At 37.3% G+C, this 24,980-nt stretch overlaps 1 protein-coding gene and 1 non-coding gene across 2 annotated transcripts; both read right to left on the bottom strand.

Annotated features, from left to right (window-relative positions):
• Positions 1–12,628: 12,628 nt before the first annotated feature.
• Positions 12,629–13,705, bottom strand: LOC110638953 (putative F-box protein At3g29830). Its single transcript, XM_021789699.2, has 2 exons — positions 13,146–13,705; positions 12,629–13,046 (listed from the first exon to the last, which is right to left on the bottom strand). The coding sequence occupies exons 1-2, from the start codon at positions 13,703–13,705 to the stop codon at positions 12,629–12,631; spliced, it is 978 nt and encodes a 325-aa protein (XP_021645391.2).
• A 4,021-nt stretch (positions 13,706–17,726) lies between these two features.
• Positions 17,727–17,833, bottom strand: LOC131179593 (small nucleolar RNA R71). Its single transcript, XR_009148483.1, has one exon. It is a non-coding gene; the product is annotated as a small nucleolar RNA R71 (small nucleolar RNA).
• Positions 17,834–24,980: the final 7,147 nt, after the last annotated feature.

Below are 24,980 nucleotides of genomic sequence, written 5' to 3'. Positions count from 1 at the left end.
CATGATACTTTTGACAAACTCATATCAGAATATATCAGAAGAAAATAATACCGATTTAGAAGATAGATATTTGCAGGTTCGGGGAGGAGTTCTTGAACTGCGTAATTCGTTCAACTCTTGTCATATGAGTATCCCTGTTTTCTCCATTGTCACCTTCTTCATTGGAGATATGGAGATTAAGATGTTGTAGTTGGCGACCATAGCAGATTATCTATCTCAAGACATACAGTTCATTCAAAGTGCCTTTAAACCTCTTGACATTCACCATTCGAAGGCAGCTATGAATGCACTTTTGAACCCCTATGTCCTTTGACCAAAATTCATGAGGATTTAATTCAAAGGGAGGTACATAATTCTGAGATTAACAAACCAAAACACAAGTTAATTCATATACAACACTCCCAACACACACACACACACACACACACACACACACACACACACACACACACACACACACACACACACACACAATTTTTGTGGGAAAAAAACTCACATTAAAACTTCATATTTTGCCACTAAAATATTTAGGGATAAATTTTAATAACTATCCCTGAACTTATATAGTTGTAACACTACAGTCGTTTAACTTTAAAATATAACATAAAACTCCCTAAACTTTTAAATTTTGCACAGTAAAATTCCGCTGATTTTCAATTACTAATTTTTCAATTAGAAACTGACGTGAACAGCTTACGCATGACTCTTAGTCAACATTTCTCTCTCCTCTCTTATGCTTATTCTCTCTACACGTGAAAAATTATTCTGTCTACAGAGAGAAAAATGATTCAATTTACATATGGCTTGAAAGATAAAAGAGAAATATTGACTAAGCTCCATACTAAAACTGTCTAGGTCAGTGTCTAATTGAAAAACTAGTAATTGGAGATTAGAAGGATTTTACTATGCAAAATTTAAAAGTTGATGAGTTTTTATGTTACATTTTTAAGTTAAGGGACTGTAATGTTACAACTAGATAAGTTCAGAGACAATTATCAAAATTTATCCAATATTTAGTGGCAAAATTAAAATCGTTACTGGTTCACTGCAAAAACTGCATTGCAAAAAGTGGTGAAATATATATATATATATATATATATGTAGGAGCAACAAAAAGCTAGGCGTTAACCAAGCTATAATAAGGAGTAACACAATAATCCTTCAATATCGAACTGCTTATTTATATAACAATCAATCTCCCTATTGAAGTGCAAGTTAAGTACTCACATGGAAAATTTTTCGATGGCCTATGTCTAAAGTAAAGATCTCTAGAAGTGGGCAGCTACTGAACATGAACCTCATGCCATGAAATTCGTTTAAGTGCATTGAAGTTTTCAATATCAGATGGCGGACATCAATCGGAGCATGTACACGTAATGGTTCCTCTCATTGAGCTACAATCTGCAAGAACCAAAAACACAGTTTTTCACTTCCAAATTTATAAAATTAATATTAAACAAATTTCCCTATGAACTTTAAATTAGTAGTATTAGAGTCATCTCTATGACTATAAAATCTCTAATTCAAATCTTAATCAAAGCTAATTATATATATATATATATATATATAAATTGAATAAATTTATCATAAGCATAATTGGGATCGTCACAGTTTTCTAAACTAAACTATATGAGTAGAGTATGAGCATTGACCAATTGTATGCAGATTGATATAAATATTATTGGGTTTGAAGTAAAATAAGCATGACAAGTGAATAAGAAGTTGTCACGACCCAACCTATGGTCGGACCGGCACTAGGATCTGAGTTAGCCTAAAGCCCCTGAGGCCCGTAGTAAGCCTAATTATTCCTCAACCCAACTCTAAGGCCCATTTAGGCCCAATTTCAAGAATTCAACCGGACAGAGTTTGACCATAAAATGGACCTTTTAATGGGGAGTTTTTGACTCACTCGACCTGTAAACACAATATATAATCAATTTGGGAGCTCAGCTCACCCTCCACATACTCATAATAACATAAAGTTAAATGGGAGCTCAACTCCCTCATCCAGTCCAACACACATGCATATAATAAGTTTACAGGTCTAACATGGCAAATTATATTACATACCCAAATCAAATAAATATTTTTAACACATGCGAAAATTCTAGGAGTTAACAGAATTACACAAACATAAATAAACGACCTGCGAAGAAGAAAAGCAGGTTAACCACAACAATAATCCTCCTGTAGCCTGGAAAAATAATGAACAAAAGTGAGCGTTCGACTCAGAGAGTAAAATATCAATTTTAACCATAATCTCTATAGCTATCTAATACTAATGTACCCTGTGAAATAAAATACAACACCGTCATAAATTTCATATAAATCACATCAAAAAGGTAATTTGGAGCACTTACACACCCAACACTGTCAAATAATACATATATGGGAGCTGATCCCCTATACATCCCTTTTAATCCAACCTGTGCCAGCGAAGAACTCAAGCAGGACTTTCGCTTAATAAATCAAATCGGGGTCTCAGTGAAGAACTCAAGCCGTGTCTACCCCGAAGGATTGGGTCATAGGGAAGATCTCAAGCCGTGTCTATCCGTTCTGTCCATAGTCAACACCATACCACACATAAGCCAACTTACGCACACTGCTCTAAATTACCACAACAACATCCATGGCACTTTAATAGTTGTGAATGTAACATAAAACATGCCTAGAGTTTAACTACATAGATACATATTTATAAGTGATGCATGGGCATGTTTGAACATATAATAATATCGAAATTACAATTAAAATTAATATTTTACTCACAGACTCAACCGAAGTTACTGTGGCGGCTGGGCGGAGGAGGAAGGTTATCCCGGCTCACCTGACAATTTTATTACAATTATTTAATACAATTGACTCAATACAAACCAAGAAAAGACTAAATATGTCCTAAGTCGTGTCGAAAATCCGGCAGAGTCTCCCCTATACCTAGGACCTACCCAACCTGCAAAAAGGCTTAAAACGCACTTCCGTATCCACAAACCATATATCCACAACTCAATCACATCACACAGCCCCTCTTGGGCCCATCCAAACAGTCATCAATCACAACATGTAAAATTATAGTTTAGTCCTCATAATTTAACCTTCTTGAAAAAACTACCCAAATGAGTTCTAAAAATTCTACAACTTTGCCCCGCGGTTCTTAGCAACATTACTAAGCTAATGCAAAAAGAATCATAATTTTCTGAACTACCACGAATATTTTATGGATTTTTAATCCCATTCAAGCACTAGAAAATAAAGAAAAAGTAAGGTTCGGGTTTATTTATGCCGATTCCAATCTCAGGAACGCGTTCGAGATGTCTGACAACGGTGGGGTAGCTAAAATCTCGACTCAATTTTGAAACTTTTTTGGTAGCCTGTCTGTCTGGCCGGAAATTCATAGACCTGGGCAACCGTCGAATTTTCGCGAATTGAAGATACCTACACGAAGTCCACAACATGGGGGTTAGTATATAATTTTTACAGAATTTTCTAAGCTCATTTAATGGTGGAAAAAACACTACGAAATTTCGTGGGACCCACTAAAAAAAGGTATCAGAAAATTTCAAAATTTATATTGCCTCGAAGCTCTCAATGAGTGGAGCGCTCTGGTACTCTCAGTTTTTTTATGGGTTCACGATTTGCGAGAAATTTAGCCAAAAAATCGAAATGGGCTAAAACTTCTCGGACAAAAATTGGACAAACCGCTCGATGGATTTTGGTGTTCTTAGTGTCTATGGAAAGCTCTCGAAGTGTAGATGGTGTTTGACATAAGACCTGGCCCAATCGGTGGTCGGATCAGTCGAATTCTAGCCGGGAAGTTGAAGCAGCGCGCTGCGCGTTGGGGGTTTTCGCACGTGCTTTCCCGGTGTTCCAGGCGGCGGTCGGTGAGGAGGGAAGGGCATGGCGGCGCGTTGGCGAGCTAGGGAGGTTGGGGCAGAGGTTGGCCTGCGTGGGGAGGAGGGAGGAGAGAGAAAATGGGAGAGAGAGGAAGAAAGGTCGGGACGTGCGAGGAAGAGAAGAAAAGGAGGGAGGCCGGTTCGATCCGGTCCGATTTGATTCAGCCGGTTCGATTCAGAATACAAAATTTTGAATTTTTACTCTGCCTTGGGACCGAAAATGAGGCTAAAAAATTTTGAAAAATTTCTAAAAAACTCAGAAAAATTCGTAGGGTCCAAATATATTTTTAGTTTTGCCACGTGGTCTTTAAATTAATTTTTAAAAATCATCAAAGTTTTATATTTTCGGGAAATCAAACCTGATTTCTAAAATCCGAAAAATTTTAAATAATTTCCTAAAATTTAAATAAAATAAAATATTAATATTACTCACAAAATAATAAATTTAAAAATTTGGAGTGTTACATTCTTTTCCTTTTACAGAAAATTCGTCCTCGAATTTTACACAAAGCAGAATAAAGTACAGAATTACACATTGAATAGATAAGGGTACTTGCTACGCATGTCCCGCTCTGACTCCTAGGTGCACTCTTCCACTGACTGGCTCCTCCACAAAACCTTAACCATAGGGATATATTTTAATCTTAGCTGCCTCACTTGGTAGTCCACTATGGCTACAGGTTGCTCCTCAAACGTCAAGTTTTCTTTCAGCTCTACTACATCTGGCTGTAGCACATGAGAAGGATCAGGTATGTATTTTCGGAGCATGGAGATGTGAAATACATGATGAACATGTGAAAGGTTGGGTGGTAGCTCCAACCAGTAGACAACTGCTCCAACTCTATCTGTAACCTCAAAAGGTCTAATATACCGAGGTGCCAACTTGCCCTTCTTTTCAAATCTCATTATTCCCTTCATCGGAGAAATCTACAGGAATACGTAATCGCCTACTGCAAACTCTATATCCCTCCGTCTAGGATCTGCATAACTTTTTTGCCTACTGAAAGCTGTTTTCAATTGTTCCCTGATTAAAGGAACCATCTCTAAAGTGTACTGCACTAGGTCTACATCATGCACCTTCGCTTCTCCCATTTCCGTCCAACACAGAGGAGACCTACACTTTCTGCCATATAATGCCTCATAGGGTGCCATCCCTATACTGGAATGATAATTGTTGTTGTAGGTAAACTCCACCAAAGGTAGCTGATCATCCCATTGACCTCCAAAATCCAAAACACTCATGCGAAGCATGTCTTCCAGTGTTTAGATTGTCCTTTCGGACTTTTCTTCTGTCTGAGGGTGAAAAGTGGTACTAAAGTTCAACTGCGTGCCAAGTGCCTCCTACAACTTTCTCCAAAATCTAGAAGTGAACTGGGGCCCTCTGTCATATATTATGGAAGCAGGAACTCCATGCAATCTGACTATTTCTCGAATATAGAGTCGAGCGTACTGTGCAACAGAATATGTGGTCTTCACAGGCAAGAAATGGGATGATTTAGTCAGATGGTCTACAATCACCCATATTGAATCATATCCCCGCGTGGTATGAGGCAACCCAGTCACAAAATCTATAGTAATCATTTTCCACTTTCATTATGGGATAGGGAGCTCTTGCAGCTTCCCTGACGGCCTCTGGTATTCAAACTTCACCTTCTGACAAGTCAAGCACATGGACACGAAGTCTGCTATGTCTCTCTTCATGCCATTCCACCAATAGCTATCTTTCATATCATGGTACATCTTGGTGGAGCCTGGGTGGACATTATACAGTGTATAGTGTGCCCCTCGCATGATTTCATTTCTGAGATTGTCCACGTCGGGCACACATATCCTGGAACCTTGCATAAGGGCGTCATCACTGGCAAATCCAAACTCACCACCTTCACCCTGCTGTACTCTTTCTATGATCTTCATCAATTGTTGGTCTCTGTGCTGGGAAACTCTAACTCTGTCTTGTAGGTCTGGCCTCACTGAAAAATGAGCCAACAATACCCCCTCATCTGAAAGATCTAAGATCAGACCTTGATCCATCAACTCATGTACTTCCTGAATCAACGGTCTCTTTTTCACTGATATGTGTGCCAAGCTGCCAGAAGATTTTATGCTCAAAGCATCTGCTACTACATTGGCCTTCCCAGAGTGGTACTAGATGGTACAATCATAGTCCTTCAGAAGCTCCATCCATCTCCTATGTCTTAAATTTAAATCCCTCCATTGGAAGATGTACTTCAAACTCTTGTGGTCGGTGTATATCTCGCACACTTCACCACACAGATAATGGCTCCAGATCTTTAGTGCAAAAACTACAGTCGCCATTTCCAAATCATGGGTGGGGTAGTTCTACTCATGCCTCTTTAGCTGTCTTGAAGCATAAGCCACTACTTTACCATTCTGCATTAAAACACACCCTAAGCCAACTCTAGAGGCGTCACAGTACATGGTATATCCTTTACCACTCATCGGTAGTGTCAACACAGGGGCAATGGTTAGACACTCCTTAAGCTTCTGGAAACTCTCCTCACAATCATCTGTCCAAATGAATGGAACATTCTTCTGAGTTAACTTAGTTAAGAGAGCTGCTATCCTGGAAAAATCCTACACGAAATGCCTATAGTAGCCAGCTAGGCCCAGAAATCTTTGCACCTCAGTGACGGTTGTAGGCCTAAGCTAATTAGTTACAGCCTCAATTTTCTTGGGATCTAATTGAATGCCTTCACTAGAAACCATGTGTTCCAAGAATGAGATGCTTTGTAGCCAAAATTCACATTTTGAAAATTTGGCATATAGTTGGTGCTCCCTCAAAGTCTGCAACACCATCCTCAAATGCCACACGTGTTCTTCCTCGGTCTGATAGTATACCAAAATGTCATCTATGAATACGATGACAAAATGGTCCAGGAATGGCCTGAACACCCTATTCATCAAGTCCATGAAGGCTGCTAGTGCATTAGTGAGTCCAAAAGACATCACCAAGAACTCATAATGATTATATCTTGTCCTGAATGCTGTTTTGGACACATCCTCATTCTTGATTCTCAACTGATGGTAGCCTGATCATTAGTCTATTTTGGAAAAGAATCTAGCCCCTTGGAGCTGATCAAACAGATCATCGATCCGAGGAAGTGGATACTTGTTCTTCACAGTCACCTTGTTCAGCAATCTATAATCAATACACAACCTCAAGGACCTATCTTTCTTTCTCACGAATAGAATAGGAGCGCCCCAAGGTGAAGTGCTCGGACGTATGAAACCCTTTTCCAATAACTCCTGTAGTTGCTCCTTTAACTCTTTCAATTCTGCTGGTGCCATCCTATAAGGCGGCATTGATATGGGGTTTGTACCCGGCACAACATCAATGCAGAACTCTATTTCCCTTCCTGGTGGCAACCCTAGAAGCTCCTCAGGGAAGACATCTATGAATTCTCTGACAACAGGAACACTTCCCATGTTGACACTTCTACAGATGTATCTCTCACCAATGCCAAATACCCTTGACATCCATGCCTCAACATTTTTCTAGCACTAATTGCTGACACCAAATTATATGGAGCCACGCTCCTGTCACCATCAAAGGTAAATTCTTCCACACCAGATATGTGGAAATACACTTTTTTGTTCCTGCAATCTAAAGTGGCGTAATGAGTTGCCAACCAATCCATTCCTAAAATTACATCGAAATCCATTACTGGTAGAGGAACCAAGTCTACTGGGAGGATTCTTTCATCCACTATTACTGGGCTACCCGGAAAAACCATGTCTACATCTATGTTGTCACTAAGCGGGGTAGCTACAGACAAAGGGCATTCTAAAGTTGTAGGGTTCCTACCCAATCTCATGGCAAACACTGGGGAGATAAATGAGTGCGTAGCACCCGGATCTATTAAAGCACGAGCCTCATAGGAACAGACTAGAAGAACACCTACCACAACTGCATTGGAAGCCTGAGCATCCTGGTGGGTCAGGGTGAAAACTCGAGCTTGACCCCTACCCTGGGTTGCAGAACCCTGATACTGACTCCTACCTCCTGATCTGCCTCCAAATCCACGTCCCCCTTGTCCTCACTACATTGGCGATCGATCTGCTATCTTTGGAAGCACCATGATAAAACTGACGAGGAACATTTGCAACAAAACCCTGTGACCCCATCTGTGGCTCGCTGAACACGGGGCATTTCCTAGCAAAGTGACCTGGTTGGCCACACCTGAAACATACTCCTGAACCCATCAGACAAGGTCTTGAATGTCCTTCCACACTGTGTACAAGGAGCAAGGGAGGATCCTGAACTAGACCCAGAACTGCTGTACCCCAAACTGTGACCACTGCTGGATCAGTACCCGGGTCTGAATCCTCGAGATTTGTGTCTAAAACTACTCCTCTTGTTCCTACTTCTTCCTCTATAATTACTCTGGCCTCTGCTATCCGGAGCACCCATGTGGGGAATACCTGAAGAACCCTCTGCTTTATTTTTCTTTGCTCTTTCACTGTCATCTCTGGTGTAGCTAATCTCAATCTATCAGGCTCGATCAACTATCACATCAAAAGACTGATCAGACATCATGGCCATATTTGCGTACCTCTTGTCCAGCCCCTTTAGGAACCTTTTCACCTTCATACTTTCAGTAGCCACTGCTGCAGGGGCATATCTACTCAATTCTAGAAATTCTGTAGTATATTCATCTATAGACCTGCCATTCTGTCTTAAGGCCTCAAAGGCCCACTGCTTTTGATCTCTGAAACTTTCTGGTACAAGCCGGTTGATAAACAGTTCCACAAACTGGGTCCATGACAAACCTTCCACCTGAGGTAATATGTAGTCATTCATCTATTGTCTAGGCATAGGCCCCATGACATGCTGCACACACTCTATGAGTCTCCTATCAGTCAACTGCAACTTCATGCCTGCCTGTTTGTAGGAATCCAAAAACCGATAGGCATCGTCTGACACATCATAAGTACCAGGCCTAATTTCTTGAAATTAATTATCTGTTTGTAAGGTTCCCCCCTTGGTGCCGTGGACTGCTGCTGTTGGGAAGGGTGGACCATATACTGTGCCATCATATCGATCGTTCTCTTCAAACCAGCTAGAGTAGCTACCATTGGGTCCATGGGACTCGGGGCCATAAAAAACTGTTCCTGAACTGGTGGTGGCTGCTCCTTTACTTGAGCAGCTCTAGGCCTCCTACCCCGCCTCCTCAGGGCAGGTGCCTCATCCTGTGCCGACACCTCGTCAGGCACATCTGGTTCTGGTGCAGTGGCAGCTCTCTTGCTTCTACGTATTTTCCTGAAATTCAGCAGCATTAGATCACAAAATTTCAAAACTGCATGTTACACAGCTCTATAGACTCATATTTACTCACAATATATGAAGCAGAAACTAGAAGCAAAGATGACAATGCAAGATGAATGTGGACCCTATTTTCCGCATGTGACTCTTATTAGACTCTTTCCAATACTTTAGACAATTTTTTCCTATGAATCTGGAGTTTAAGCTCTGAAACCACATTTGTCACGACCCAATCTATGGGCCAGACCGGCACTAGGACCTGGACTAGCCTAAAGCCTCCGAGGCTTGTAGTAAGCCTAACTATTCCTCAATCCAACTCTAAGGCCCATTTGGGCCCAATTTCAAGAATTCAATCGGATAGAGTCCAGCCATAAAATGGACCTTTTAATGGGGAATTTTTGACTCACCCGACCTGTAAACACAATATATAATAAATTGGGGAGCTCAGCTCACCCTCCACATACTCATAATAACATAAAGTCAAATGGGAGCTCAGCTCCCTCATCCAGTCCAACATACATGCATATAATAAGTTTACAGGTCCAAAATGGCAAATTATATTATAGACCCAAATCAAATAAATATTTTTAATACATGCGAAAATTCTAGGAGTTAACAGAATTACATAAACATAAATAAACGACCTGCGAAGAAGAAAAGCAGGTTAACCACGACAATAATCCTCCTATGGCCTGGAAAAATAATGAACGGGAGTGAGCGTTCGACTCAGAGAGTAAAATATCAATTTTAACCATAATCTCTATAGCTATCTAATACTAATGCACCCTGTAAAGTGAAATGAAATACTATCATAAATTTCATACAAATCAAATCAAAAAGGCAATTTGGAGCACTCACACACCCAACACTGTCAAACAATACATATATGGGAGCTGATCCCCTATACATCCCTCTTAATCCAACCTGTGCCAGCGAAGAACTTAAGCCGGACTTTCTCTTAATAAACTAAATTGGGGTCCTAGCAAAGAACTCAAGCTGTGTCTACTCCGAAGGATCGGGTCCTAGCAAAGATCTCAAGCCGTGTCTACTCATTCTGTCCATAGCCAACACCATACCACACGCACGCCAACTCATGCACACTGCTCTAAATTACTACAACAATATCCATGGCACTTTAACAGTTGTGAATGCAACATAAAACTTGCCTAGAGTTTAACTACATAAATACATATTTATCAGTGATGCATGGGCATGTTTGAACATATAATAATATCGAAATTACAATTAAAATTAATATTTTACTCATAGACTCAACCGAAGTTATTGTGGCGGCTGGGCGGAGGAGGAAGACTGTCCCGGCTCACCTGACAATTTTATTACAATTATTTAATACAATTGACTCAATACAAACCAAGAAAAGATCAAATATGTTCTAAGTCGTGCCGAAAATCCGGCAGAGTCTCCCCGATACCTAGGACTTACCTAACCTGCAAAAAGGCTTAAAATATACTTCCATATCCACAAACCATATATCCACAACTCAATCACATCACACAGCCCCTCCTGGGCCCATCCAAACAGTCATCAATCACAACATGTAAAATTACAGTTTAGTCCTCATAATTTAACCTTCTTGCAAAAACTACCCAAATGAGTTCTAAAAATTCTAAAACTTTGCCCTGCGGTCCTTAGCAATATTACTAAGCTAATGCAAAAAGAATCATAATTTTCTGAGCTACCATGAATATTTTATGGGTTTTTAATCCTATTCAAGCAATAGAAAATTAAGAAAAAGTAAGGTTCAAGTTTACCTATGTTGATTCCGATCTCGGGAACGCGCTTGGGACGTGTGACAATGGTAGGGTAGCCAAAATTTCGACCTAATTCTGAGACTTTTTCGATAGCCTGTCTATCAGACCGGAAATTCACAGACTCGGGCAATCGTCGAATTTCCGTGAATTGAAGGTACCTACACGAAGCCCACAACACGGGGGTTAGTATATAATTTTTACGAAATTTTCTAAGTTCATTTAATGCTCGGAAAAATACTACGAAATTTCGTGGGACCCACCGAAAAATGGTGTCAAAAAATTTTGAAATTTATATTGCTGCGAAACTCTTGACTAATGGAGCGCTTTGGTACTCTCGGTTTTTTCGTGGGGTTCACGATTTGCGAGCAATCTAGCCTAAAAGTCGAAATGGGCTAAAACTTCCCAGATAAAAATTGGACAAATCGCTTGATAGATTTTGGTGTTCTTAGTGTTAATGGAAAGCTCTCGAGGTGCAGATGGTGTTTGACACAAGACCCAGCCCAATCAGTAGCTGGAACAGTCGAATTCTGGCCAGGAAGCTGAAGCGGCGCGCTGCGCATCGGGGGTCTTTGCGCGTGCTTTCCTGCAGTTTTAGGCGGCAGCCGGCGAGGAGGGAAGGGCGAGGCGGCGATCCAGTGAGCTAGGGAGGTTGGAGCGGTGTCTGGCCTGAGTGGGGAGGAGGGAGGAGAGAGAAAACGGGAGAGAGAGGAAGAAGGGTCGGGATGCACGGGGAAGAGAAGAAAAGAAGGAGGGAGGCCGGTCCGATTCCATTCGACCTGTTCGATTCATGATACAAAATTTTGAATTTTTATTCTGCATTGGGACCAAAAACGAGACCCAAAAATTCTAGAAAACTCAGAAAAATTCATAGGGTCCAAATATATTTTTAATTTTACCACGTGGTATTTAAATTAATTTTTAAAAATTATCAAAGTTTTATATTTTTGGGAAATCAAACCCGATTTCTAAAATCTGAAAAATTTCTAATAATTTCCTAAAATTTAAATAAAATAAAATATTAATATTACTCACAAAATAATAAATTTAAAAATTTGAGGTGTTACAGAAGTCATTTGAAGCATTGTAGTTTTCCAATCTAAACTATATTAATTTAATTTGTAGTGAGGATAATTGAGAGTATCGATTTTTTTATTTAAACTGTGCGCAATGCACGCTTATTGAATAATTTACAAGTGGATAATTATGATAATAACCATTAAATCAAGTATTAGATATTTTACAGCATGACAAGAGATTGAATATATTTTTCTAATTTGGATGAAATTAATATGAAAAGTTGGTGAACTAGTAAAATAATTAGGGATAAGATATCTCACTTTCTAAATTTAAATTATGTTCGCGATACATGTGTAATAAATATATAATTTGTGACTATTAACTGAAGTGTTAGATATTTCACAATACGACAATAAATTGAATCAAATTTTCGAATTTGGACAAAATTAACATGAAAATTTAGAACTAATATAATAATTATGAATAAAATATTACACTTTTTAAATTGAAATTATGTTTGAAATTCACGTGAAATATATATAATTATAAATGAGCGATTGATGCTATTAAATGAAGAATTAAATCATATGATATGAGATTATAAGATCTACCAATTGGTAGACAATGGAAGCCATATGGGATTGAGACTAACAATATAAATAAATCTATCTCAACATCAGGGAGAGCATAGATATATATTGGTCTTTTGATAGGGAAAGAAGAGCGGCTAGTACCTGAAGAAAGACACTGCAGACTGTCAAAACTCGAACAGAATAAAGCTCTTGTAGGAAGTCATAAAGAAGGGCACCAACTTCCTCAAATTCAAGCTTCATACCAAAGTCAAGATCAGCTTCTGTCATATCACGTTGATCCAACAAGTGAAAATAACCAATTTTGCCTGAGTATTTCAAGAACTTTAACTTTGGTCCGTCAATCCAGAACATATCATGAATAAAATTGCACTTGTCAAGAACTAAATTCCTTAGCTTCAAGTTTGGTAAAGAAATCTCAAAGTGCTCAATCACATTCCAACAATTCCTTAAACTCAAACTCTCTAGCAATGGACAATTCACCAACAAGGACCTGATAGAAATTATACTTATCTTTATCCATCCTAAAGAAACATCCTTGAGGGTGGTGAAATTGGAAACCCTAGATACATCAAAACTGCATGAGAACTACTTCAATGATTCAAGACCCACATGGTGATATGCCTGCAAAGGCAACTCAGCTACTGCTGGATGATTATCAAGATTGTCTTCTCTCCACGTAGGATCAGAGAAATCTATTTCCAGCTCCTTCACATTTCTTGAAATGGCAAAAGTAACAAAATTTTGCATGTCTGAAAGGAAACGTTTTGGCTTTGAACATGCCACTGCAAATTTCTGAATTGCCTTTTGTGGATAGCTCACAATGAAGTGCCTGACGAAATCAAAGAAAGTAATTCTTTGAATCCTCTGGATTTCTTGATTTTCTTCAAGTTTAACAAAGGAGCTCTCATTGAGCTCTAGATTGGTGCTTTCTCGCCAAATGTTAAGCCATTGCTTAGAGAGGATGCTTGTTCTTGCTGATCCTTTAAAGGGCAAATTACTGACGATAAGGACGAGGAGAGAATTTGTAAGTCTTATGAACATGTCTTGGTTATTAGTGTCCATGGTTTGAAGGATTTGTTGGTGGTGAAGAGGAAGGTGCAGTGCAGTGGCTTTGTATATTGGAAAAGATTCTTGGTGGACCTGATTCATTGAGACCAGAACAACCCTCTTGCGTACATGGACGAAACATTCATAACCAAAAAAAAAAATGGAAGAAAGGATAGAATAAATCATACAACCAAGAATTAACTGCTACGGTTGTATATTTTGGAGTGAAATCCAATTGCTTTCATTCAGAAAATCCCTGACAATAAATGCAATTGCCATAAGAACTACTGCCTTGTTAGATTTTGTTATTTTCTTTTTCTGATAATAGATATATTAACCTTTTTTTTCCTATAAAATATTAAAAAAAAACTAAGAATACACATTAAATGCAAGACCCTTATGGCCCCATTTAAGGTTTCTTTTTTTTAAAATCTTTTTTCATTTCTTTAAATTTATAATTAGTGTGCCATAAATATTAATTATTTCATGTTATTTAAGTACACAAAAGGAAAGTGGTTTTTTTATTTAATATTAATTTTTTTTTTAGTTTACCACATTTATTTTTTCATTAATTTTTTATCTGAATCCCTAACTTATCTATAACTTCACAGTATCCAGAAAGAGCTTTTATTTTTTTTTACCTTTAACCTCTAACATCGAGCATTAAGAAAACAAAAATTAAAGAAGAGTCTCAAATGATCATATGATCAAACGAGATGCTTAAGGTAATAGAAATTATTTACGCATTTGAAAACAATGCTTATTGCACTCACATTTATAAGATATTTTATTGATTATGAAAAATATTCATATTTATATGAGTAAATTTGCATTATTTATATGATGTGTAATATCACTGTAACAAATCTAAACTTTAATAGCATCCTTTATATGCTCTTACAAATTTTAAAATATACTATTAATAAGAATTACTAACAAACAAGCACCTAATGACATGCATAAATCTCGTAATCTAAAGTTTTTAATAACACTTTTATATTAATTTATAGCACTATTATGTATGTTGTACGTATTATTTATTATTTCATGTGTTTGTTTAATAACTAGATATATTGCATTTAATATTTTTTATTACCTTAATGTCATGTATAAAATGATATTTAAAAAGTGTTGTTAAAACTTAAATTTATTGTAGTGTATAGTAGCCTTTTAAAGATATCTAAGATCGTGTATCAATGTTAAATATTTTTAATTTTATTTATTTATTTTTCATCTTTGAGTTGTGTTGCTTTCTTTATTAACTAATTTAAAGAAAAAATGAAAATATAAAGCGAAATAAAAACGTCCTAAAACATACATAAAAAAATGTCTGAAAAAACGTCCTATATGTTTTTTAATTCTGATATTTCAACTCTTAAGTTTGGATGTTTCAGTTGGGTTTGGCCCTTAACCTTGTTAGACAATGTCTTGATTGAATTGGGCCATTCTCTAAGCCCATAGCCCAATATCATGGAAGCTTGTTGTTTCTTTGGGTTGGTGATGCATACATTTTGCATAATCATTTAGGTTTAATTTCATAGCCATTTTATTTGATTATTAGTCACTTTTAGCTAATTTCATTAGTTATTTAGTTAGTTTTTCATAATTGTTAATTTTGGATTAATTTGTAATTTTTACTTTGTTTTGTAGGAAAAATGGTAATTTTGAAGGACTGAAAAGAAATTTTGCCATTGAGGAGTGACTTCTACAGCCAAAGATGTCAAAAACAAGTTTTCAAGTTGAAATATGCATTGACAAAATTGCGCATAACTTGCCGCATAAGCTATGCAGATCCGCATGAGGAGAAGAAACACTGTTCCAACACCTGCCGAATTGTGCATAAGGAGAGTGCATAGCTTATGCAGATTCACGCCTCCCTTATGCAATCTCACGGAAATGTGCATAACCTATGCGCCAAGTCATGCAGTTTCGCATAAGTGAACCAGAAATAGCTGAAAAGAGGAGTGACTTCTATAGCCAAAGATGTCAAAAACAAGTTTTCAAGTTGAAATATGCATTGACAAAATTGCGCATAACTTATCGCATAAGCTATGCAGATCCGCATGAGGAGAAGAAGCACTGTTCCAACACCTGCCGAATTGTGCATAAGGAGAGTGCATAGCTTATGCAGATTCACGCCTCCCTTATGCAATCTCACGGAAATGTGCATAACCTATGCGCCAAGTCATGCAGTTTCGCATAAGTGAACCAGAACACTGAATCGCATAAGGGATCAGATAACTTTTGCAGTCCACTTATGCAGTCTCACAAAGGTTTCATTAATGAGCTAGCAGAAGATTCCCTCAGAAAATTCCTCCTAAAACACACCATTTTAGGGCTCCATGTCAGAAAAATGCTATAAATAGCTCCATTTCCCATTTTAGAAAAGGGGAAGAAAGTAGAGGAAGAAAAGGAATAGGGGAGGCAGCAGCTGAAGAGTCACAATCATCTCCCACTCCATTTTCAACCAGATTTGGAGATTTCTTTCTTTTCTTACATTTTTCCTACATTTCTAGTGTTTAGTTTCTTGTTCCTTAGTTTAGATTAAAGCTTTATTTGCATATAAATTCAGAATATCTTGTAAATACTATGGATAGTGAGTAGTTTTACTTTGATTCTAGAGTAAGGGATGTAATATTTGAGATATTTTGTGGATTTTGATTGGGTAATCCATATTTTGTGGTCTTAATGAGTTTATTCATTTCTTGTGTGCTCAATTACATGCTTAGTGTAGGATCCCATTAAGTGATGTTCTTAATCCATGGTTGAGGCACCGAAAGGAGAAGGCCTTGTGATAGATAATCAAGAAATTGGACTTAATTAACTTAGATCTAGAAATAGACTAAGGATTAAGAGGATTCACAGATTAATTAAAGAACTTAATGGGTCTTAATTAACTCTAAGTCCACGAAAGTAGGATTAGATTGATTAAGGCACTCTTTGTCCCACTCGAAAGGGTATTCAAAGGATTTAAGAATTAATCTCCTTAAAACCCGTAAGTTCCACAAGATTGGATAACCCATTTAAAATCCCAAAATAGCTGGAATATGAAATCCCGAACTCCGAAATCGCTTTTTTTTTTTTTTATCATTGTTAATTTCTAATTGAATTTAATTGCTTGCCATTTTAAATTTTGCCATATTTCAACTTGTTTATTTCAATTTGATGCAATTTTAGTTTAGTTAATACATGGTTGGATAGACTATAAATCTCACACACATAGAATTCACATCTCAATAGCCATCAATTTATTACTTTAATTTCAAAAATAGTCCAAATTAGTTAGAATTTTTATATCAAAAATTCAATCATTAACACAACTCCTCGTGGGAACGATATCTTTTCTATATTACTTGTACGACCCGTGCACTTGCGGTTGGGCCACATCAAGTTTTTGGCGCCGTTGCCGGGGAGTTGTTTGTTTAAGATTAAATTCTTGATTATTTTAGTTGTTTTTAGTTTTATCTTTGTTATCTTTTCATTTTGTGTTTGTTTGTTCTTTTTCAGGTACTTTTAATCTTTTATGAGAAGAGCTAGAAGCACAAGTGAAACATCCTTATTGTTTAATCCTGAAATTGAGAAATTTTGTAAAGCAAACAAGAAAGAAACCAGAAGAAGAAAAGAAGCATTGAGAGAAACTGAATTAGAAGCAGACATGGCTGATGAAAGAATCAGAATTGGTGGCGGTAATGCTGGAAATGATCGAAACAATGAAAATGCAGCCCAAGGTGAAGAAGTTGTTAATGCTAATGTGCCTAGGGGAAGTATGATGGATCATGCTTTTCCTCGTTTTGATGACTTGAGAGAAAGCATAGCAAGACCAAGAATTGATGCAAATAGCTACAAGATGGATTTTGGAGTTCTTCAAATGATTCAAAATTCTCAATTTGGGGGACATCCTTCTGAAAATCCACACACACATCTGAAGAAGTTTGCTATGATTTGTGATATGCAAAAACAACCTGGAGTGTCTGATGATGCAGCAAGATTGAAGCTATTCCCATTCTCTTTGAAAGATAGAGCATTGGATTGGCTTGACTCTTTACCTCACAACTCCATTACAAATTGGGAGCAACTCAATGATGCATTTCTTGCACAATATTTTCCACCTGGAAAAACTCAAGAATTGAGGAATCAAATGACAGCTTTCAGACCAAGAGAAGATGAAACTCTCTATGAGTCATGGATGAGATGGAAGGAATTAGAGAGACAATGCCCACATCATGCCATTCCAAAATGGATGATAAACTAGAATTTTTACACCAATGTCACTCCTGCAATCAGAGGGATTATTGATGCTCAAACAGGAGGAGAATTTATTATGAAGCATGAAGATGAAGCTTATGAGCTATTGGAGAAAATTACAAAGAATACTCATCTTTGGAGTAGTCCAAGAGGACCAGCTCCAACTCAAAAGAGGCAAGCTGCTGGAATGTATGACCTTGATCCATTCAACATGATTAATGCAAAATTTGATGCACTTACAAATGTCTTGGCTAAGAAGATGGAAGACTTAAGTATGTTGGTTAGTTCATCATCATCATCTGGAAGTTCACAACAAGTTGCTTATACAGAGGGAACTACCAGCTGTGGAGTAGACTATGGAGAGCAAGCTGCATATGTTGGTAATTATGAAAACAAACAAATGGGGAATCCTTACTCTCAAACTTTTAATCCAACTTGGAGGAATCATCCCAACTTTTCATGGGGAAATCAGCAAAGTCAAGTTCCAAATCAGAATTTTCAACCACAACAGCAACAAGGAATTCCATATCAGCAAAATAGGCAACCATTGCCTAATTTTCAGCAGAAAAATATGAATCCTCCACCAAAACAGCAAAAACAAAGTTCCACCACTGAAGCTTTATTACAATAGATTCTTGCTAACCAAACTAAGCATGATGAGGAGATGAGAGAGATGAAAGCAAGGCTAGAATAGATGCAAACACATAACAGAATGTTGGAAAATCAGATTGCACAACAAGCATCTTCCTCAGGTACCAAGTCTTTTGGAAAACTTCCAAGTCAATCAGAAAACCCAAGAGAGCAATGTCATGCCATTACACTGAGAAGTGGTAAAATAGTGCATAATGAGAAGAGTGAAAAAAGTGAGAAGAGAGAAAATGAGGAAGATGTTGATGAAAATGAAAAACAAGAGAGTGAAAAGAAAGAGAGTGCAAGAAAAGAGAAAGAAGAGAAATACGGTATCTCCAGAGCCTTACAAGCCACAGCTTCCCTTTCCACAGAGATTTCAAAAAGCCAAGCTTGATAAGCAATTTGGGAAGTTCTTAGAGGTTTTGAAGAAGCTATATATAAATGTGTCTTTTATCGATGCTCTTTCCCAAATGCCTTCTTATGCTAAGTTTTTGAAAGAAATTCTCTCAAACAAAAGAAGACTTGAAGATTATGAGACTGTAGCCTTAACTGAGGAATGCAGTGCTATCCTCCAAAGGAAACTTCCTCCAAAGCTCAAGGATCCAGGGAGTTTTTCAATTCCATGCCACATTGGGGAATCATGTTCTGTAAAAGCTTTATGTGATTTAGGGGCTAGTGTTAGCCTTATGCCCCTCTCCATTTATGAGAAGCTCAATATGGGAGATCTTAAGCCAACCCACATTTCTCTTCAGTTAGCTGACAGATCAATTAAGTATCCTGAAGGGATTTTGGAGAATGTGCCTCTGAAGGTTGGGAAGTTCTATATACCTGTTGACTTTGTCATTTTGGACATGAAAGAGGATTCTCATATGCCAATCATTTTGGGGAGGCCTTTCCTAGCTACAGCTGGTGTTTTGATTGACGTGAAAGGTGAAAAGCTTGCTCTCAGAGTCGGAGAGGATCATTTAGTCTTCAACATTGGCAATGATAAGAAGAAGCAACATGAAGATGTAGACTCTTGTTTGAGAATTGATATAGTTGATGAGTTAGTAAAAGAGCACTTTAGAAAGAGCTATCCGAAGGCTTCTCTTGAAAGTTGTCTTATCCATGAAGGGAGTATCAATGATGAAAATCCAAAAGAGGCTGCATTTGCACAAGATTTGAATAGTAATCCACCTTGTCCTCTGGCACCAATCTTTCAAGTTGAGCAAGTGGAGAAAAGTGAAGTAAAGCAACCATCTCTCAAAGAAAAAGATGCACCAAAGGTTGTCAAGAAAGAAATGGTTGGATTTTTAGACAAAGCAACAAGAATCTTCTCATGTGATGGAAAGAAAATGAAGTATAGATTCATTGAAGCACCTATTGGAAACAGAGGCAATAAATTCCAATTCCAGCCACCATGAAATGCATAAAAAGTCCAGCTAAGGACTATAAATTTGCCCTATTGGGAGGCATCCCAAGTCCTTTTATTTTGCTTTTGTTGATTTACTTTTATTTTCATTGTTTTTGTTTTTTATCTTAAATTTCCCCAAATTCAATTTTTGACATTGTTAAATCTTGTCCCTTGTAGATGTATTTCAATGGAGGAAGGTTGGTGAACTGTTGGGGAGTGATTCTTAACCTGAAATTTTGTCCTTCAACTCTCCCAAAATTGATTGATTTTTACTGCATAACCTGTGCAGGGTTGCTATCTGGTTTATGCAGAGAAAAAATGACATTCTGCAGCAAGGAAGGGTCTGCAGCAGATGACTTATGTTCTTGGTGAGATTGGGTGTGTAACTTTTAATTATTTGTGCTTATAATGTTAATATGGTGATAAGTGAGTCATTTTTGCAGTTTTGAACTTATTTGGGTTATGAGATTCTAGGTGGATATGCTGCATTTTCTTGGCATAACTTGGGGAGTCATTTCTCATTTGTGGAAAAATGCAACTTTATGCAGATTTTGTTGAGTCTTAATGTGCTAAAGGTTGATTTTGCAGAATTTGAGTTGAAATGGCATGGTTCACAAAGGCCTTTTATGCAGGATTTACTTCTACAAGCTTGTGTGATGCAATTTTGATGGACTTTGTATATACTGATGTGTTTTTTATGACAATTTCTCATGATTTATGCTTCATAGAATTATATTTCTTCATTCTAGGGTATTTTTCACACTTGCAAATCATTTTCCATTGTAATCTCAATCTTGTTGAATTATGCATAAGCAACTGCATAACTTATGCAACTCTGCATAACCACAATTCTTGCCATTTTCATCCCTGTTGCAAACTGCATAAGGAGAGTGCATAGCTTATGCAACTCTGCATAGCCATATTTTTATCAATTTTCATATCTGCCGAGACTAGCATAAGTGTGTGCATGACTTATGCACTTTTGCATGACTTCAAATCCTGCATTTTCTCTCTCTGCCGAAATCTGCATAAGGAGGACGCATAACTTATGCACTTCCGCATGACCACATTCCCCAAAAATTAAAACCTGCCGAGAGGTGCATAAGCAGGGTGCATAACTTATGCACTTCCGCATGACCACACTCTCCAAATTTCAAAACTTGCCGAGAGGTGCATAAGCAGGGTGCATAACTTATGCACTTCCGCATGACCACACTCTCCAAATTTCAAAACTTGCCGAGAGGTGCATAAGGAGAGTGCATAACTTATGCACTTCCGCATGACCATCAATTCTGAATTCCAAAACCTGCCGAGAGGTGCATAAGCAGGGTGCATAACTTATGCACTTCCGCATAACCACCAACCCTGAATTCCAAAACTTGTCGAGAGGTGCATAAGGAGAGTGCATAACTTATGCACTTCCGCATGACCATCAATTATGAATTCCAAAACCTGCCGAGAGGTGCATAAGCAGGGTGCATAACTTATGTACTTCCGCATAACCACCAACCCTGAATTCCAAAACTTGCCGAGAGATGCATAAGGAGAGTGCATAACTTATGCACTTCCGCATGACCATCAACTCTGAATTCCAAAACCTGCCGAGAGGTGCATAAGCAGAGTGCATAACTTATGCACTTCCGCATAACCACACTCTCTAAAAGTTAAAACCTGCCGAGACTTGCATAAGGAGAGTGCATAACTTATGCACTTCCGCATAACCACAAATTCTGAAAACCAAAACTTGCCTAGACTTGCATAAGGAGAGTGCATAACTTATGCACTTCCGCATGACCACACTCTCCAAAAAAAAAAAAAAAAAAAAAAAAAACCAAAACATGCCGAGACTTGCATAAGGAGAGTGCACGGCTTATACACTCTTGCATGACCACAATTCCTACACTTTCATTTTTAGCCGAAACTTGCATAAGTCAGCGCATAAGCTATGCACTCTTGCATAATCAGTTTTTCACACTCTTTATCTTCCACCAAAACCTGCATAAGAGAGTGCATAAGTTATGCACACTCATTCTCCCCTTATGCAGTTTTACACATGTCCTGTTCAAATCAAAATTTGTTTTCGGCACCCATTTTCCTTTTGAATATCTTGCAGTGTGAATCCTCTTATGCAAATATTTTTCATAGCCTGTGCAGTCCTTATTGCCACTCATGCAGAACCACTCGGCTTATGCACCCTACTTATGCACCTGTTTTGGACAGCACTTTACTCTGCATAACCTGTGCAGCTTCTTATGCATCCCCTTTATATCTTGAATTCTCATCTGCTCTATACCAGGTAACTCTTTCTTTTTGCTCTTAATTTTCACTAATCCTAGTTATTCCCTTTGCTTTGAGTTTTTATAATACACTACTTGAGACATTGAGGACAATGTCTAATTTTGAGTTTGGGGGTGTACATTTTGATTTTTGCTTCATTTTTCACATTTTGAGTATAGGAACATCTCATCCCATTTCATTTACATATATTGTAAATATTTTACATATACATCCACACATACATATACATAACACATTTACACACACATTATACATCACTTAGAAATTGTACACATTGCATACAAATAGACTTCCTCTATTTAGTTAATGCATTACTCATTTTTAGAAATCATGCATCATGCATTAAATTCTTTTGCCAAATCCCTTGAGTATTGAAAAGTTGCCTATGAGAGTGATTTGACTTACCTTTAGTTGGGTTTGTGGATTGAAAGTTTCCTAAGAGGTGCAAAGTTTTGAAGTGTTATCCCTTGCCTATATCTTCTTAGCCAAAAAGCCACCCAACTAGTCATTTGGAGATGGAAGTGTTTAGAGGGAGTTCTTGGATATAAGGTAGTCAAATGATGTCTCACCAATCCTAGAACAAATTTTCTAAACCTTTCAAGGCGAAATACGAGCTTATACTTGAAAAGAGAGATGATTAGGCATTCTTTGATTTAAACCTTCTCATTTTAAACCTTTGGCCTTTTTCCTAATTAAAATTAACTCTTGCAAACCCCCTTGAGCCTTTTTATTCCTAATTTTTCTTGAAACCCTTATTGCTACCTAGCCAATGAACCAAACACTCCAACCCTTTTCATGAGGATAATTGAATATTAGGTACACTTTATACTCTGATATTAAAAAAAAAAAAAAAGAGAGAAAGAAAAAAAATACAATAAAAGGGAGAAGAAATGCTTGTCATCTTGTAAAAGTGCTAGTATATGTGCTTTTCACTATTGTCATTCAAATTGAAAGAAATCCACCCAAAGTATTAAAAGGAATGAGTTTGGGGGTGGCAATTTTAGGGACAATCATCAAAAAGAAAATGCAAGATACAAGTTTAAAGTATCAAAATGTCCCTCCATTTTTATGTGTTTTGTAAACTATGCTAGCACTTGACAATTCTCATTGTGTATTTCTCTCCTCCATATATATATATATATATATATATATATATATATATATATATATATATATATATATATATATATATATATATATATATATATATATAAAGAGAGAAAAAGAAAAAAAAAAGTATAATAAAATAAGAAATGTACCTTATGTTGTCAAGATTGAAAATATTCTCATGCTTTGAATCATTTTTACCCATTTTTCTTCTTAGCGTCATTTTTGAACCCCATGGCCCCATTATATCCCTAAAAAGACCTTTGATCTCTTGATAGTATTTGCTACATTAGTGGAGATAGGAGTAGGGAATTTGCCTATGGGATTGGAAAATTATCCATTCATTCATTTAATTCCATCATTCTATATAGAGATACTTTGACTATTGATTGTTCTAGAATTCCTTTTGAGCATGACTCTCTCTTTTGATTGGTTGGTTTGGAGATTTTGAATGATAATTGACTTGATGGCTAAGCGGTGAAAGCTTGGATAAGCATTAGATTCTTTGCATTTTGAAGGATGGGTATATGGATTGTTGGTATGGCTAAAGGTGTGTTTAGTTACTTTAATAGGTGATTTTCATAGCTCTTTGGATAAGGCACCCCTAAGAATTGCATTACATTTTAAAGTTTGCTTGAGGACAAGCAAAAGCTTGAGTTTGGGGGTATTTGATGCATACATTTTGCATAATCATTTAGGTTTAATTTCATAGCCATTTTATTTGATTATTAGTCACTTTTAGCTAATTTCATTAGTTATTTAGTTAGTTTTTCATAATTGTCAATTTTGGATTAATTTGTAATTTTTACTTTGTTTTGTAGGAAAAATGGTATTTTTTTAAGGACTGAAAAGAAATTTTGCCATTGAGGAGTGACTTCTACAGCCAAAGATGTCAAAAACAAGTTTTCAAGTTGAAATATGCATTGACAAAATTGCGCATAACTTGCCGCATAAACTATGCAGATCCGCATGAGGAGAAGAAACACTGTTCCAACACCTGCCGAATTGTGCATAAGGAGAGTGCATAGCTTATGCAGATTCACGCCTCCCTTATGCAATCTCACGGAAATGTGCATAACCTATGCGCCAAGTCATGCAGTTTCGCATAAGTGAACCAGAAACAGCCGAAAACTGCATAAGGGACTGCATAACTTATGCAGTCCACTTATGCAGTCCCACAAAGGTTTCATTAATGAGCTGGCAGAAGATTCCCTCAGAAAATTCCTCCTAAAACACACCATTTTAGGGCTCCATGTTAGAAAAATGCTATAAATAGCCCCATTTCCCATTTTAGAAAGGGGGAAGAAAGTAGAGGAAGAAAAGGAATAGGGGAGGCAGCAGCTGAAGAGTCGCAATCATCTCCCACTCCATTTTCAACCAGATTTGGAGATTTCTTTCTTTTCTTACATTTTTCCTACATTTCTAGTGTTTAGTTTCTTGTTCCTTAGTTTAGATTAAAGCTTTATTTGCATATAAATTCAGAATATCTTGTAAATACTATGGATAGTGAGTAGTTTTACTTTGATTTTGGAGTAAGGGATGTAATATTTGAGATATTTTGTGAATTTTGATTGGGTAATCCATATTTTGTGGTCTTAATGAGTTTTATTTATTTCTTGTGTGCTCAATTACATGCTTAGTGTAGGATCCCATTAAGTGATGTTCTTAATCCATGGTTGAGGCACCGAAAGGAGAAGGCCTTAT

This window comes from Hevea brasiliensis, chromosome 4 (genome assembly GCF_030052815.1).
Source record: "Hevea brasiliensis isolate MT/VB/25A 57/8 chromosome 4, ASM3005281v1, whole genome shotgun sequence".
NCBI classification, from domain to species: domain Eukaryota; kingdom Viridiplantae; phylum Streptophyta; class Magnoliopsida; order Malpighiales; family Euphorbiaceae; genus Hevea; species Hevea brasiliensis.
Note: the sequence above shows the minus strand (reverse complement) of the source record. Positions and strands in the feature narration are given on the sequence as shown.